The sequence below is a fragment of the Rhinolophus sinicus genome, linkage group LG05 (assembly GCF_036562045.2).
Source record: "Rhinolophus sinicus isolate RSC01 linkage group LG05, ASM3656204v1, whole genome shotgun sequence".
NCBI lineage: Eukaryota > Metazoa > Chordata > Mammalia > Chiroptera > Rhinolophidae > Rhinolophus > Rhinolophus sinicus.
In genome coordinates, this window is record NC_133755.1 from 153,863,436 (window position 1) to 153,876,774 (window position 13,339).

The window sequence follows — 13,339 nt, forward strand, 5'->3', positions numbered from 1 at the left end:
TCTTGACCCTTTATTAGTATTGGTGATTCCTTGATAATTCTGCCAGAACACATGATAAAAGGGATCCCTAAACAGAGAAATGCTGTACAAGAAAATAAAGTCTTCTTCGTGATGACTCAGATAGAGGGAAACTAAAGAGATATAATTCCAGGGTCCCCATATTCAGATAGTGGTTTGCAAAATATTTTCTTCCATTAATTAATGAGCTAGTTTCTGACTTAATGGTATATAGTTTGTAAGAAGAAATATAAGCACCTTCATTTAAATAGTCACAAGTCTTTTTATAAAACACTGTCAGACGATAATGGCTGAATGGTATAAAAGAAAGAGGATGAGCTTTGGGGCCAACTTGCCTAGGCATTTAATAAGCTCTATTGCTTATTATATGTGTGACCTTTGTCAAGCGATTGGTCCTTGTGGAAACATGATTTCTTCATGTGTAAAATAGAGATAATAGAGCCTACCTTGTAGGGTATTGTGAAAATGATGTGTGATAATTATGTAAAGTGCTTATTACCTAGAACACTTCCAAAGGTCAGTTCCTTTTTATTCCCCACTTTTTTTTTTCTTTAAAGAGAGAACTCCCTGACTTGAACCAAACATGCCCATATCTGACTTACTGTAGGCTGCTATGTTTTCCATATATACAAAAAAAAAAAAAAGACATTTGTCTGCCAAAACATAAACTTCACCTGTGTCTGAATGAGTCATTTTCCTTTCTCTTTTTCTATTCTAATAATAAATAACACAAGCTATCATGGAAACTACCTTTTAAATTAGATTAAGTTAGACGATAAAATTTGACTATAAACTGACAACTTGACATACCCATAATCAAAGCAGTGTCTCCAGTATTGATTTGTCTACAACAGGTTTATTTTTTTCTTATTGCTGATGCTTCCCCAGCCCCATCATTTGCTTGTGCTACCTCATTTGTTTTTCACTTGTAGTATTTCAACTAAGTGTAATCATCATTACCATCTCCCAAAGGAGGGAACTGCAGATTCATAAACAGAACCACTGCCAAACAATGTACCTCTTTTTCATAAGCAATTCTGCTAGAAGCTGGGCTAAAATGCCATCAAGAGGAGAAGGAACATTTAGGAATTAATTATGTTTTTCCCCATTTAGAAAATAGAGAATGTCATGGTGTTTAAACAGTATCAAGAGATGAGTCCTCTGGTTTTCAAAATGAATGACAACCAAATTGACAAAAAGTAGCTAGGGGGCTTATTTATTTTTGTCAGCGTTCCTTCGCAGACTAGTTAATCCAAAGACATTTACCCTTGATTTATGTCAGAGAATTTCAGTGTCTGCCCTGCTTAAAATTGTCAGTTTCTTTGGAAGCCTTTTGAAGTTTTCCCATACTCAGAGCAACATGTTTGCAGAGCATGGCTATGTGAACTGACACAGGAGCTAATCCAAGTAGGTGGCTGCTTTCTGGTTCAAGAAGGAAAAGCCAGTGTCAGATGTGAAACTCCTACCCACTTCAGGTGAGCTGAAAGGCAGCATGACTCCTGAGTTAGTAAGCTTCTTACATTTTATTTATCTCTGATCTACTAGTGGATTGAGTCATATTTGTAAAACATTACTTGAATTGATTTCAACTTGTCTTGCACAGTGGGTTCCTGACTTGGTATACAATTTGTGTGCAAGCACAAATACATTGAAGCTATCTCAACAAAAAATGCATGTTTAGAATTATTGAAGAAGGATTTGCTCCCATGGTAGTCCTATCAGCAAATGGACTTAGGTTCCTCAAGTTATGTATTTATAGTAGTCCCGCCTTTCTACAGTGGATATGTTCCAAGACCCTCAGTAGATGCCTGAAACCACAGATAGTACCAAACTATGTTTAGTGCTATCTATAGTTATACTATGTTTTTCCCATACATACATACATATGATAAAGTTTAATTTATAAATTAGACACAGTAAGAGATTAACAAGAATTACTAATAATAAAATAGAACAATTGTAATAACATACTGTATTAAATGTTATGTGAATGTGGTCTCCCTGTCTCTCCCGTAATTTTTAGATCTTTCAGTCCAAATCTATTCCATCCATTTATGTAAACATCCCTTACTTAACAGTAAATGACTTGATGTCATTGTTTCCTGAGATGCTTTCCTGAAGTCTTCGTAGGGCTCAGTGCTTTCTGGTACAACACATTGCTATCAAGAACTTTCACCTTTTCACTTAAAGGAAGCACTTTATGGCTTTTCTTTGGCACAGCTGGAAGCCAACATCACCACTCTTGTGCTTGGGACCTTTATTAAGTGAAATAAGGGTGACCTGAACACAAGCACTGCCGTACCTCAATGGTTGATCTGAAGGTGGCTACTAAGTGACTAAAGGGTGGGTAGTGCATACAGCATGGACACACTGGACAAAGGGATGATTCATTTCCCAGAAAGGACAGAGCAAAAGGGTTTTGAGATTTCACTACACCACTCAGAACAGTGCGCAATTTAAAATTTATGAATTATTTATTTCTGGAATTTTCCATTTAATATTTTCAGACTGTGCTTGACCATGGGTAACCAAAACCATGGAAAGTAAAACTGGGGGTAAAGGTGGACTACTATAGATGGAATTGAATAGTGAAAGGAGAACTGGGCTGCAGATCAGGATTTTGACTTTTTGTTCTCAACTCAGCTTTTTAATAGTTGTAGCCACACATATAGCTTTGACCCCTTTGGATTTTAATCACCTCATCTGTAATATAAGGAGGAGGACAATTGCTTGCCAACTTCAAAAAGGTCACTATGCAAATGGAATTAGAAGGCTGTGAAAGCACCTTGCTAATGGCAAATCGGCACACAAATCTGAAGCATTTCTACTTGACCTACATCATACCAAAGAAGAATATTTTCTCCAAGTACCATTAAGATTAGGAGAATTCTAGAATAAAGCACATACTGATATTTCTAAAATCGTGACAGTTTTACTGTCATTTGTTTTTAGAATGCTGAGGCCCATACCAGAAAATCAATTGATTCCCTTCACATTGTCTTCATTGATAAAGTAAAGATAAAAATAGAAAAATTGTCATTTTTCTTTCAAGAATGTAAAAGAAATCAACTAATTGTACATCCTTCTCTTTTAAATTCTCCAAACCTTATATTTAGTAGCATCCTTAATATTTAACTCATCAAGGAGTCCATTCAGCTTTTCTTAAACACCTATTTAATAAAGAACTTTCCAAGAAAATATATTTCTATTTAACTTTACAGTAGATATTAGTATAGTTCATCAAATTTCCAATCTCCTCCTTTTGGAATATTTCATTTCCCTAATCTTTGAGGGTAGATGTGATCATATGACTTGGTTTGGCCAATGAAATGTGAGCAGAAGTGATTTATCTCTCACACACACACAAACACACACACACACACACACACCCCTGAAAAGCATTGAATTGACAGAAAAAGACTGTCTGATGCTTATTCAGCTACCAGAAGATCAAAACAGTCTGAAATATTAATAGCACATGAAGGTCAGCTACCCTGAACAGTCATCCAGACCTGTAGAGAATTTTACATGAGTAAACTTTTGTTTTCTGTTAAGCCGCTGAGAATTTGGAGTTGTTTGTTACTACAGCGTAACTGAGCCTGTCATGACTCTATCATGATGCGCCCATGTGTCTTTATTGCTTGAAAATAAATACAGAATCTTTTGAATTTCTTTTCACATGACTTCTAGAGTAAATTTGAGTGTTTTTTTGGTATCAAAAATATTACACAGAATTTATGTAATACATAATTCAGAAAAAAATTCCTTACTAAAAAGTCTTCCTGATGATTATAGAAATTGTGTTGATAGTATACTTTTTCCTTTTGAAATTAATGATACTGGTGATTACCTGTATAATTTGAAGACATTATACTGGTAAGGACTCTAGGACTTAAAAAAGGTTTATGCAACTTCCTAGGTATCAGGCTGTTGGTAAGAGGTTCAGCCAGTATTTATACCCACATGTGTTTCCTCCCCATAATCCTTGACTGCCTCTCAAATCTACTCTTTAAATATTGGATTAATTCAGTCTGACAACATTTACTGAGCACCTTCCCTGTGTACCTTTCTAAGTCTCAGTTCCCTCTTCTGTAAAATGGCAGAAACAATATTTAACTTTCAAGATTGAAGGCTAAGTAAGAAAAATGATGTATCTAAAACACCTGATATGCTACCTAGCATATGTGGAGAGGCAATGCAGGGTAAAAGATGATCATTAGTTTTGGAGTCACACTTCGGTTTGAATTTGTGCTGTATCATTTGCTAACTGTATTATGTGGACAAGGCGCTTTACTTCTCTGAGCCCCAGGTCCATCATTCATAAATGTGGACAAAAACATGATTATGACATCGGGTTCATTGATACTTAAATGAGATGTCTGTCATGCCCTCCATTATAATGCACAGAGATAGTAGACATTCCCTACATAATAATTATTATGATGTAATAGTTCTAGCCTAAGCAACAAGGATATGAATATGGATAAATTATCATTGAATTTAAAGACAACATACTGCAGCATAAAGAGCAAGTGTACATTTACCATGGTATAATAGGGCAATAGAAGTGTGAACAGGGCACAGTGGTGTGGCTGAATTAGGAAGATATATGAATTCTCATATTAACATTTAATATATTTTTTATGAATGGCTGTAACAATAACAGATTCTGTCAGTTATTTCTTTTATTTGATGTGGGATTGAAAATGTTCGAAGAAAATGTCTAGTTCTTTCCTAGGTGGCCCACTCAGATATTGACTAGGCCATCAAATCATTTTGTTGAATTTTTATGAATAAAGTAAAAATTATCTGGATTCCCAAATTGAGTACTTTATAGGACTTCCACAAAGATTTTAAAAAGTTCTGAGACATCATCTTATATTTTAATCAAAATGAAATAGATCAAAGAACCATAAGAGCAATAAAAATCTTTATGGTGGCTAACCCAAAGTAATATTCATTTAAGTAGAATTAAATGGATGGTTTCAATACATATATAAAAAAAGGTGGATGGAAAAAAAATAATTATTTAGAAAATTTTCAAGATAAAAGTCTTGTTTCAAAGAATTTTTAAATTTTATTCATTTTTTTAGTGAAGCATAACATATCTAACTCTGGTGGAAAATATAATAAGACAAAAAAATTGAAAAAATTTTGAAGGCGGTACCAAGACAATGTTTATGATATTGCAACATTTCAATTCTAGCTTATATAATTATGTGTTTTCTCTTCATCCATCATCTTATCTGTATATGCGAGTCATCAGAAGAAGAAGAAATAGCTGGATAAACATTTGACTTAGTTGATAAATCTTTGATAGTTCATGCATCTCCAAACTTTGCTACTTTATTATTGACAGCATTATGTATTTAAATGAATGCAGCCTAGTATCAAGAAAAGAAAATGACCATATTGAAGGAAAAAAAAAACACACACACACACAAAACTAGAGTCTTCTTCACGAGTAACACTTAAAACTGTTAAACACATTAAAATCCCATTTAACAAATAGCAGAACCTAATGAACATTGGCACTGCTCAGTGAATACTAATGTGGAATATTACCGGAAAAGTTGTTTGTATGTTAAAATTTCTCATAGCTCCAAATGGTTACATAGATGAAGGAGAGGAACATCTGTTGTTCAAAAGACAAATGAAATTTGGCAGTTGATGGAAAATTGTTTTGTTATATTTTAAATTGTTCCTTAAAGAAGTACTCAATTACTCATTTTCTATTTTGTAACTTTCCAATACTTTCTTTACATTTTGCTTATCAATTTTATATTGAAAATCCTGGGACTATATCTGTATACAATTGATTAGTCTGCTGTTGAGTGAATTGTGATAGCCTTTCCTATGATAATCAACTAGTATAGTAATCATGAAATCATATAATTCTGAAATTATAGTGATCAGAAATATAAGTTCATCATATGGCAGTCTACTAATTGCAGGCAGTTAAGTGTCACAATACCTTCAAATGAGTTCTGGCCTTTGGCCTCCAGTCCTAACTCTAACATCTGTCAATTTATTTTCTTTTTAGATCCAACAAGTAATCTGTCTTGAACTTATCTGATTTTATTCATCTGAAATATAGATACTAATCTTTAGTATATCATTTGTCATGTAGTATGTTACTAGTTGTTTGTAATATTCATCTATCCACTCTTTATTCATTTAGGTATATAAATATGTATGCATTTAGTCTTATATCTATCCATCCATCAACAGAAGTGTATTGAGCATGTATTGAGATGATCAGGCTAGGTATACAGATGACATAGCAGGGTCTCTGTTCTCAAAGAGTAGCTTGTAAGCTCATGTCAACATAAGCAAGAACTACCTTAGTTTAGTAACTCTTCCAAACCTTATGTTGTGGTGAGAAAAATTGCCAGATACAAAAATTTCACTCCTATGTCTATCCCCCAAAGAATGAAACACAAGTACTCAAAGAATACTTCTACACAAATGTTCATAGAAGTACTATTTTCAATAGCCAAAAATGGAAACAAACATCCATCAACAGATGAATAAATAATCAAAGTGTGACATATTCATAAAGTAGAGTATTACTCAGCTATAAAAAGAATAGAAATGCTGATACATGCTACAACATGGATAAACCTTGAAAATATTATACTAACAGAGAGAAGCCAAACGTAAAAGGTAATGTATGATTCTATTTGTGTGAAGTATCTAGAATAGGTAAATCCATGGAGCTAGAAAGCAGATTTGTGCTTACCAGGTGTTGAAATGAGAGTGAAATAGGGGGTGACTGTTTAATAGGTAAAGGGTTTGCTTTGGGGCTAAAGAAAATGTTTGGAACTAGGTAGAGATGGTGGTTGCACAACATTGTGAATGTACTAAATGCCACTTTAAAGTGGTGACTTTAATATAATGTGATTTTCACCTCTATTAGAAGCAAAGAAAGAATTCCCAGTGACACTTCATGTGCAAGTTTATTTGGTGAAAAAAAGCAACGACCATTTTAGTGATTTTCTAAAACTCTCTGTATAAACCAGAACATTGTAAAACAGTGATTTTCAATGCTTACCAGTTTAGGACCTTCTGCCAGGTTGTCTAAGTTTGTACCCCCAGAGAAGAAAGCATCTAAGAAACAGTGTTGGATGAGTTCATCTGTAGCTAAAGATAATTCATTTGTATTTAGAGGGGCGAGCTAGCACTTGGCACCTGCCGATCCCATCTAAAGGCCTATTTTCTGAGATTCCAAGTTGATTTTCCTATGCTACATCTTGACATGTATGAATTCATATGTAATCCAAAGTACTATCAAAAGCCTAGGATCAGTAAAGTGAAGGTAAAAACAATGACGATTTTAGAAACTTGTTGCTGAAAAGTTTACAGCTTTGTTAAAATGTATCTTTTGAAGAGACATTTAATGAGCCTATTAGCTTTGCCCTCTGGCTTGATTATATTTCCAAAACTGGCAAACTCTTTCGCCAATCAATAAAAAAATCTACCACCACTCTTGAGAAATCAAGTACAAATGTATACCCTAGCAAGAGTCAGTTACATCTTTCTTATGGTTAAAGGATGGCATACTATGTGTTATGGCAGTCTATCAATCATTTTAAAAAAACAATGATTATCATTATGCATCAATAGCAGTCATTTAATTTTGTGCTCTTAAGATTGAAATTTATTTTGATTCATTAAAATGACAAAAAACTAATTTGGGGACACAAATAGTATTTCTTGTACTAATCATGTAGTCATTTTTATCCCATTTCAACAGTCAATGAAAATGTCAATAAAATGCCTACTATTTGATAATCACACGCATGTATTCTGTCTTATATCAAGAACTTTATTATTTATTATTTAATCATTTAATAAAACTCATGATGTATGAACTTTTATATTATCTCCATTACATAGATGACAATATTGAGGCCTAGAGAGATTAAGTAATTTCTCCTTGGCTATCGGACTAGTAAAATAGCAGACATAGGATATGAATCCTGGTCTATCTGTCTCCCACTTTTGTGTTCTTAACAATGAAGTTCTAAACATTTCTTCTGTTAAAAAAAATGGGAAAAAGCTAATAAGGCACCAATAACATTTATGTAAATTGTGAATGTACATTGTTTGCAAAATTTTTGGAAGGAAATAAATCCATACACAACTATAACATACACATGCTGTATACCACTTATATAGTAGCATTTTTCAATTTAGCCAAACCAGCTTTTCCTAAAAATAATGAGTGATACCAAATCACTCTACTAAAATAACCAGACTATACAGAAGTACTAATAAAATGAAAACCGTAGATACAGAAACCAGTAAATTTAATTTAGGCCCAGAACAAATTAAGAAAATAGTTCTAATTAATTCAACTGAAAATTTGAAAGTTAAATGTGAGATTTCAGCTAAAAGTGAGTGTTTCACTTTTACCTACCAGTGTGGAGATTTATTTCTGAGAAAAACCAAAATAACTCTCATGTTGTCCCCTTCCTTCTTTCCTTCCTTCCTTCCTTCCTTCCTTCCTTCCTTCCTTCCTTCCTTCCTTCCTTCCTTCCTTCTCCCTCCCTCCCTCCCTCCCTCCCTTTCTCCCTGCCTCCCTCCCTCTCTCTCTCTTTCTCTCTCTCTCTCTTTTTCTTCTTCTGTGTTTTCAATCTAATGTCTCAGACTGAATATTCATTTCTACTATTTCTCCATTTTTAATCCTCTGTGCCATACTCTTTTTCTATTTTATTCCTATTATATCCTTCTGCTTTTCTAGTTTAAATGTTAAACTTTATCACTTATATGAACGTTTTATGTTCTTAGAATCCTTTCAACTATGTGATTTTAAATTTTCTATCTCAGAAGGAAAGACAGAAATAAAGAAAGGCAAGAAATCAAAACAACCGAAAAACAAGAAATCAGCAAGAATGTTCTCATATCTTTTCAGTATTTGATGGTGGTAGTGGTTGTGAGCACTTTTTACTGGGCAGACTTGACCTGATATAATGAATGACCAGAACTTCAAGTTATACATATTCATTAGCCCTCTTTCTTAACATAGATAATTTGCTTATATTTATGTTATTATTACTACACTATCCCTTAAGCTATTTAACACCTAAGAGCGTATTTGCTTATTTACCATCTCTTTTTCCCTTCTGCCCCAGGTTGGGCCCTGTTGACCTTGAATCTGCTGTCCCCTATCCTACTGACGGGACCTTTGCTGCAGCTGTGGAAGTTTGTCAGTGTCCACCAGGGTATACCGGCTCTTCTTGTGAAGTAAGTTTGCTAGAATATATCCTCACTGCATTCCTGATTCCTTCATCATTGCTTTCAATAAACTGTTCTAAAGAGTCATTTCTTTTTTTGTTTTTTTCCCGTCAACAATTGCACAAATCATAGTGTATTATTTAAAGAAGGAAACTGAATGCCTGCCAGAAAGTCATGGCTTTCAAATAGAGTGTGACTCATATAATGTCTTCTTGAAATTATGTTTCTTTTTTAGATATTTTGCCTTACAGTAGCTGAAAATGTGATGTTTTTGTAAGTGTCTGTTCCCTAGTTAATCAGTTGAAATAATAGGATGGTTGATAATGGCATAATATTTCAAAATATATCCCCTTTCGTTCCCCTTTGGTACTTACAAGAAAGGTATCACTATTTTTGTTTTTACTTTTTCTCTATTTTTTAATCCTGTGTACCACCCACTTTTTACTTTATTCCTAAGAATATAGCCCACATTGCAGTCATTTGAAGGACACAATCTCTAAAATGTCAAGAACAGAGTATGTGGAAGAAACACCTTGATCTGGAAAATCCCGATAGGTCTTTGATTTGTATAGCACCTACAGTTTGAGATATTTATTGTTGTCTCAGTGTTCTAGATGCCCAATGATATTAATGTTTCTTACTTAATACCACAGAGTATCATTTTAAGGTAATGATTTTTATTTACTTCTATGTATTTTCTTTAGGTAGTTTGGAAATTGATTTTACTTGAAACCTGCTCAATAACGTAAACACCATTTTCCAGATAGAGGCATGACTTGCAGATAAATAGGAGCTTAAATTCTTTAAACATGGTGCCTTTAAGGAATCATTTGAGTGTGCTAAGATGTTCCACTTCAGCACACTACCCATTATGCCATTCATAGAGATACTCCAGGCATTGCTTTGTCAGTTTTCTTATACTTGAAAATAAGGCATGCTTCAAGAGGATACACAGGGTTTAGAGTCATATTTGTGACAAAATGTATTGCCTTTAACTGTGCTCAGATTTACCTATCTAGAAATACAACTAAATGTAGTTCGTTGAAGTATTTACTTTCCCAAAATTCTCATAGAAAAGAGAAAAATAGTTGTGGAGATGAATTAGCTCTATCAACTCAAATTTGAACTTACATGTAAAATGCATACCATATTTAATGAAACATATTCTTTTATTAAAAGACTAGCAGTTTTTATTTCAAACCAGAAAGCTGTCTTTAAATCTTTAAATTCCTATTTCAATTAGAATAATAAATACATTGATTCTATTCTTGCTTTAATACTTATTCCCACATTAGTAATTCTCATACCCTTCATCATCTTTTATACAAGTTCCAAATGCCCATTAAATATAAAATTTTATGAATATTAGAATTGTTTAATTGGCTATACTTTTTGTTTCTTCTCTCCTTTCTTCAGAAAGATTGAGAATCTTTGGTACATTAATGCCCTAGATGCTGAGGAGATTATCAAGAAGATTACATCATAATCCCTGCCTTTAAAGATCTAACAATCTGTTTAGGGAGAAAGAATAAATACCTACGAAAAACTGGACCACGGCACTATAAGTGGTACAGAACATAAGTGGTACAGAACATAAGTGCAATAATCCTTCAAAGTGGTGAGAAATTCCAGTGGAGAGAGATGTCACAGAAAGTACACTGGATTGAAAACTCTCAAATTGGATGCTAAATAATGGTAACACTTAGGTAGGAAGAGAGAAGCATTTGCGTGTAGAAGAGTCAGAACAAAGAAGCAGAAAAGGGATAATAAAAGCTTCCTGTGCCTCTCACACAATAATTGTTTGATAAATAAAGTTACTGTTTGGTAAATAAAATAATTTAGTTGAATCAGGAGACAATTCTGGAACTCGAGTTTCTCTCCGACCTCCTCATTTCTTCTACTCTCTAATAATTCCTTCTTTTCTTTATCAAAACGTCCTCTCCCCAGACTTGCTATTATCCATTCCTATCCTTTCTTGATTTCATTTGCTTTTTTACTGAGTTCACAAGGCCAGGCACTCTAGCTTTGTCAATAATATGAACAGATCCTTTAAGAGCTCAGGTGACTCCAAAGACCATTAATATTTTAATTCTAGATTTCCCAAAACAGATCAAACAGCTCCTTTTATTTCATCTGGGGCCACAGTGTTTATTCAGAATCATTTTTCTCATATCTACTTGACATATAAATTCCTCTACAGTTCATCTTTCAAATATTTTCTGTTTTCTAGTATCACCATAATTTATTTCACTTGAAGGGTGGGATAGGTGAGGAAGTGGGATATTGAAAACAAAGCATTTTAATTCAAATCTCAGTTTCCTCTTCTATATAATGGAAATATTAACCACCTCTTAGAAGTGGCCATACTTTCATTTAGCTAACAGGTATTGATGGCCATCTATTTTGAGACAATTAAGGCCTTTGACATGGATGATAATGTAATGAACAGCACAGATATGATCCCTGCCCTCAAGGACATTACATTTATTGAAAGGCTAAATAGTAAGCCAGAAGCCAAATGTAAATAAATGTGATAAATGCCATGAAGAAAATAAACAGGATGCCCCAATAGAGGTACTGAGAATGGGTGTAGGAGGAGGAGCTGGGAGGGACTACATGATAGAAGCTTGTCAGAAAAGGCTCTCGGAGGTGGTCACATCTAAACTGAGATTAGGGTCACCAATGTAAAAGGAACTGATGAGGAAGCGGGATAGAGTTTGGACCTGAAAGGAGGCAAATATGGCTGGAGCTTAGTAAACACGGGGAGAGTAGCAAAAGATGCTATTGGAGGAGCCAGGCCAGTAAGAGCTTTGCAAATGTGATAAGAATTTGGGATTTATTTTAAGTGCAAGGAAATCATTTAAAGGTTTTGAGCTGGTAGTGCCATGATCTGAGTCATATTTTTTTGAGAAAAAATATAACTACAGTGTGAAGGACACATTGTAGTGGGCAAAAATGGTAAGAAGAATGGTTAATATGCTATTTTGGCTGAACATAGTGGTAATAGTGATTTGTGTTAGGCTAATGGCAGGGGATGTGTTAAGTTGGTGTGAAAGTTATTGCGGGCTTTGCATTTATTTTTAACCTTTTAAATCACAATTGCTTTTGCACCAACCTAATAGAAAGACATATGTTTATTCTACATATATTTTCACAGTAGAACCAATAGGACTTACTGATAGACTACATGCCAGAGGAGAGTTGAAAGAAATAAAGCGTTAATAAAGAAATAAAGCATGGGAGAAGAATAGCTGGGGAGGGGAAGAGGAGGGTGGAATCAATGGTCCATTTTAGAACTATTAGGTTTGAAAAACTTGTGAAGTGTAGATATCAATTTACAGTTAGAATATGCAGGTCTTGAACTCCGAATATCTGTCTGGTCTAGATAACGTGTGTTTGGAAGGAATCATCAAGTATAGGACTGCATAAAATTACCTAGCAGAGAGTGTAATAAAAAAGAGAAAATGAACTAAGTTCCCAGAAGCTCCTGACAATGAGAAGTAGAGTCAAAGAGGAGACAGCAGAGGCAGAAACTCGGGGACTATGATGTCACGAAAATTACAAGTAGAGGGCGTTGACGGAAAAAGGAATCAACTAAGCCAATGTTGATGAGAGGTCAGATAAAATGTAATTGCCCATTGGATTTGGCTACCTGAAATTTGGTGACATGGGCAACAGCAGTTTTAATTGAGTGATGGTGGCAGATTAGAATGGAACAAAGAATGAAGGGGAAGTGAGGAAGAAAGATTTTTTTAAAGTAGTTTTACAAAAAAGAGAAGCAGGCAGGTAACTAGAAAGTTATGGGATATTAAGGAAATAATTTTGTCATTTTTTTATTTCCATTAGTTAATTTTTGATGGAGATACTAGATCATATTTTTGAACTGATAGTAATAATCCAATAGAAAACAAAGCTATTACTGATGCAGTACAGAGGGATAATATTGGGAAGACAATAGATAGTGGAATACTGAATACAAGTGGAGCCATATTCCTTTGAGAGGATGAGGAACCCTGAATGCCCCACCCGCATTGTTCCAAAGGGGAATATAGCAAATGGAGATACAATGCTTGTGCTTCTG

General features: G+C 34.2%; 1 protein-coding gene across 6 annotated transcripts in view; it reads left to right on the forward strand.

Annotated features, from left to right (window-relative positions):
- The window catches only part of LAMA2 (laminin subunit alpha 2), a 535,718-nt gene that overhangs the window by 312,247 nt on the left and 210,132 nt on the right, over positions 1-13,339 (forward strand). For all 6 annotated transcript variants that reach the window (XM_074333565.1, XM_074333563.1, XM_074333566.1 and 3 more), the window contains exon 15: positions 9,156-9,267. In XM_074333565.1, the coding sequence (XP_074189666.1) occupies positions 9,156-9,267 (112 nt within the window). The remainder of the gene's footprint in view (positions 1-9,155; positions 9,268-13,339) is intronic.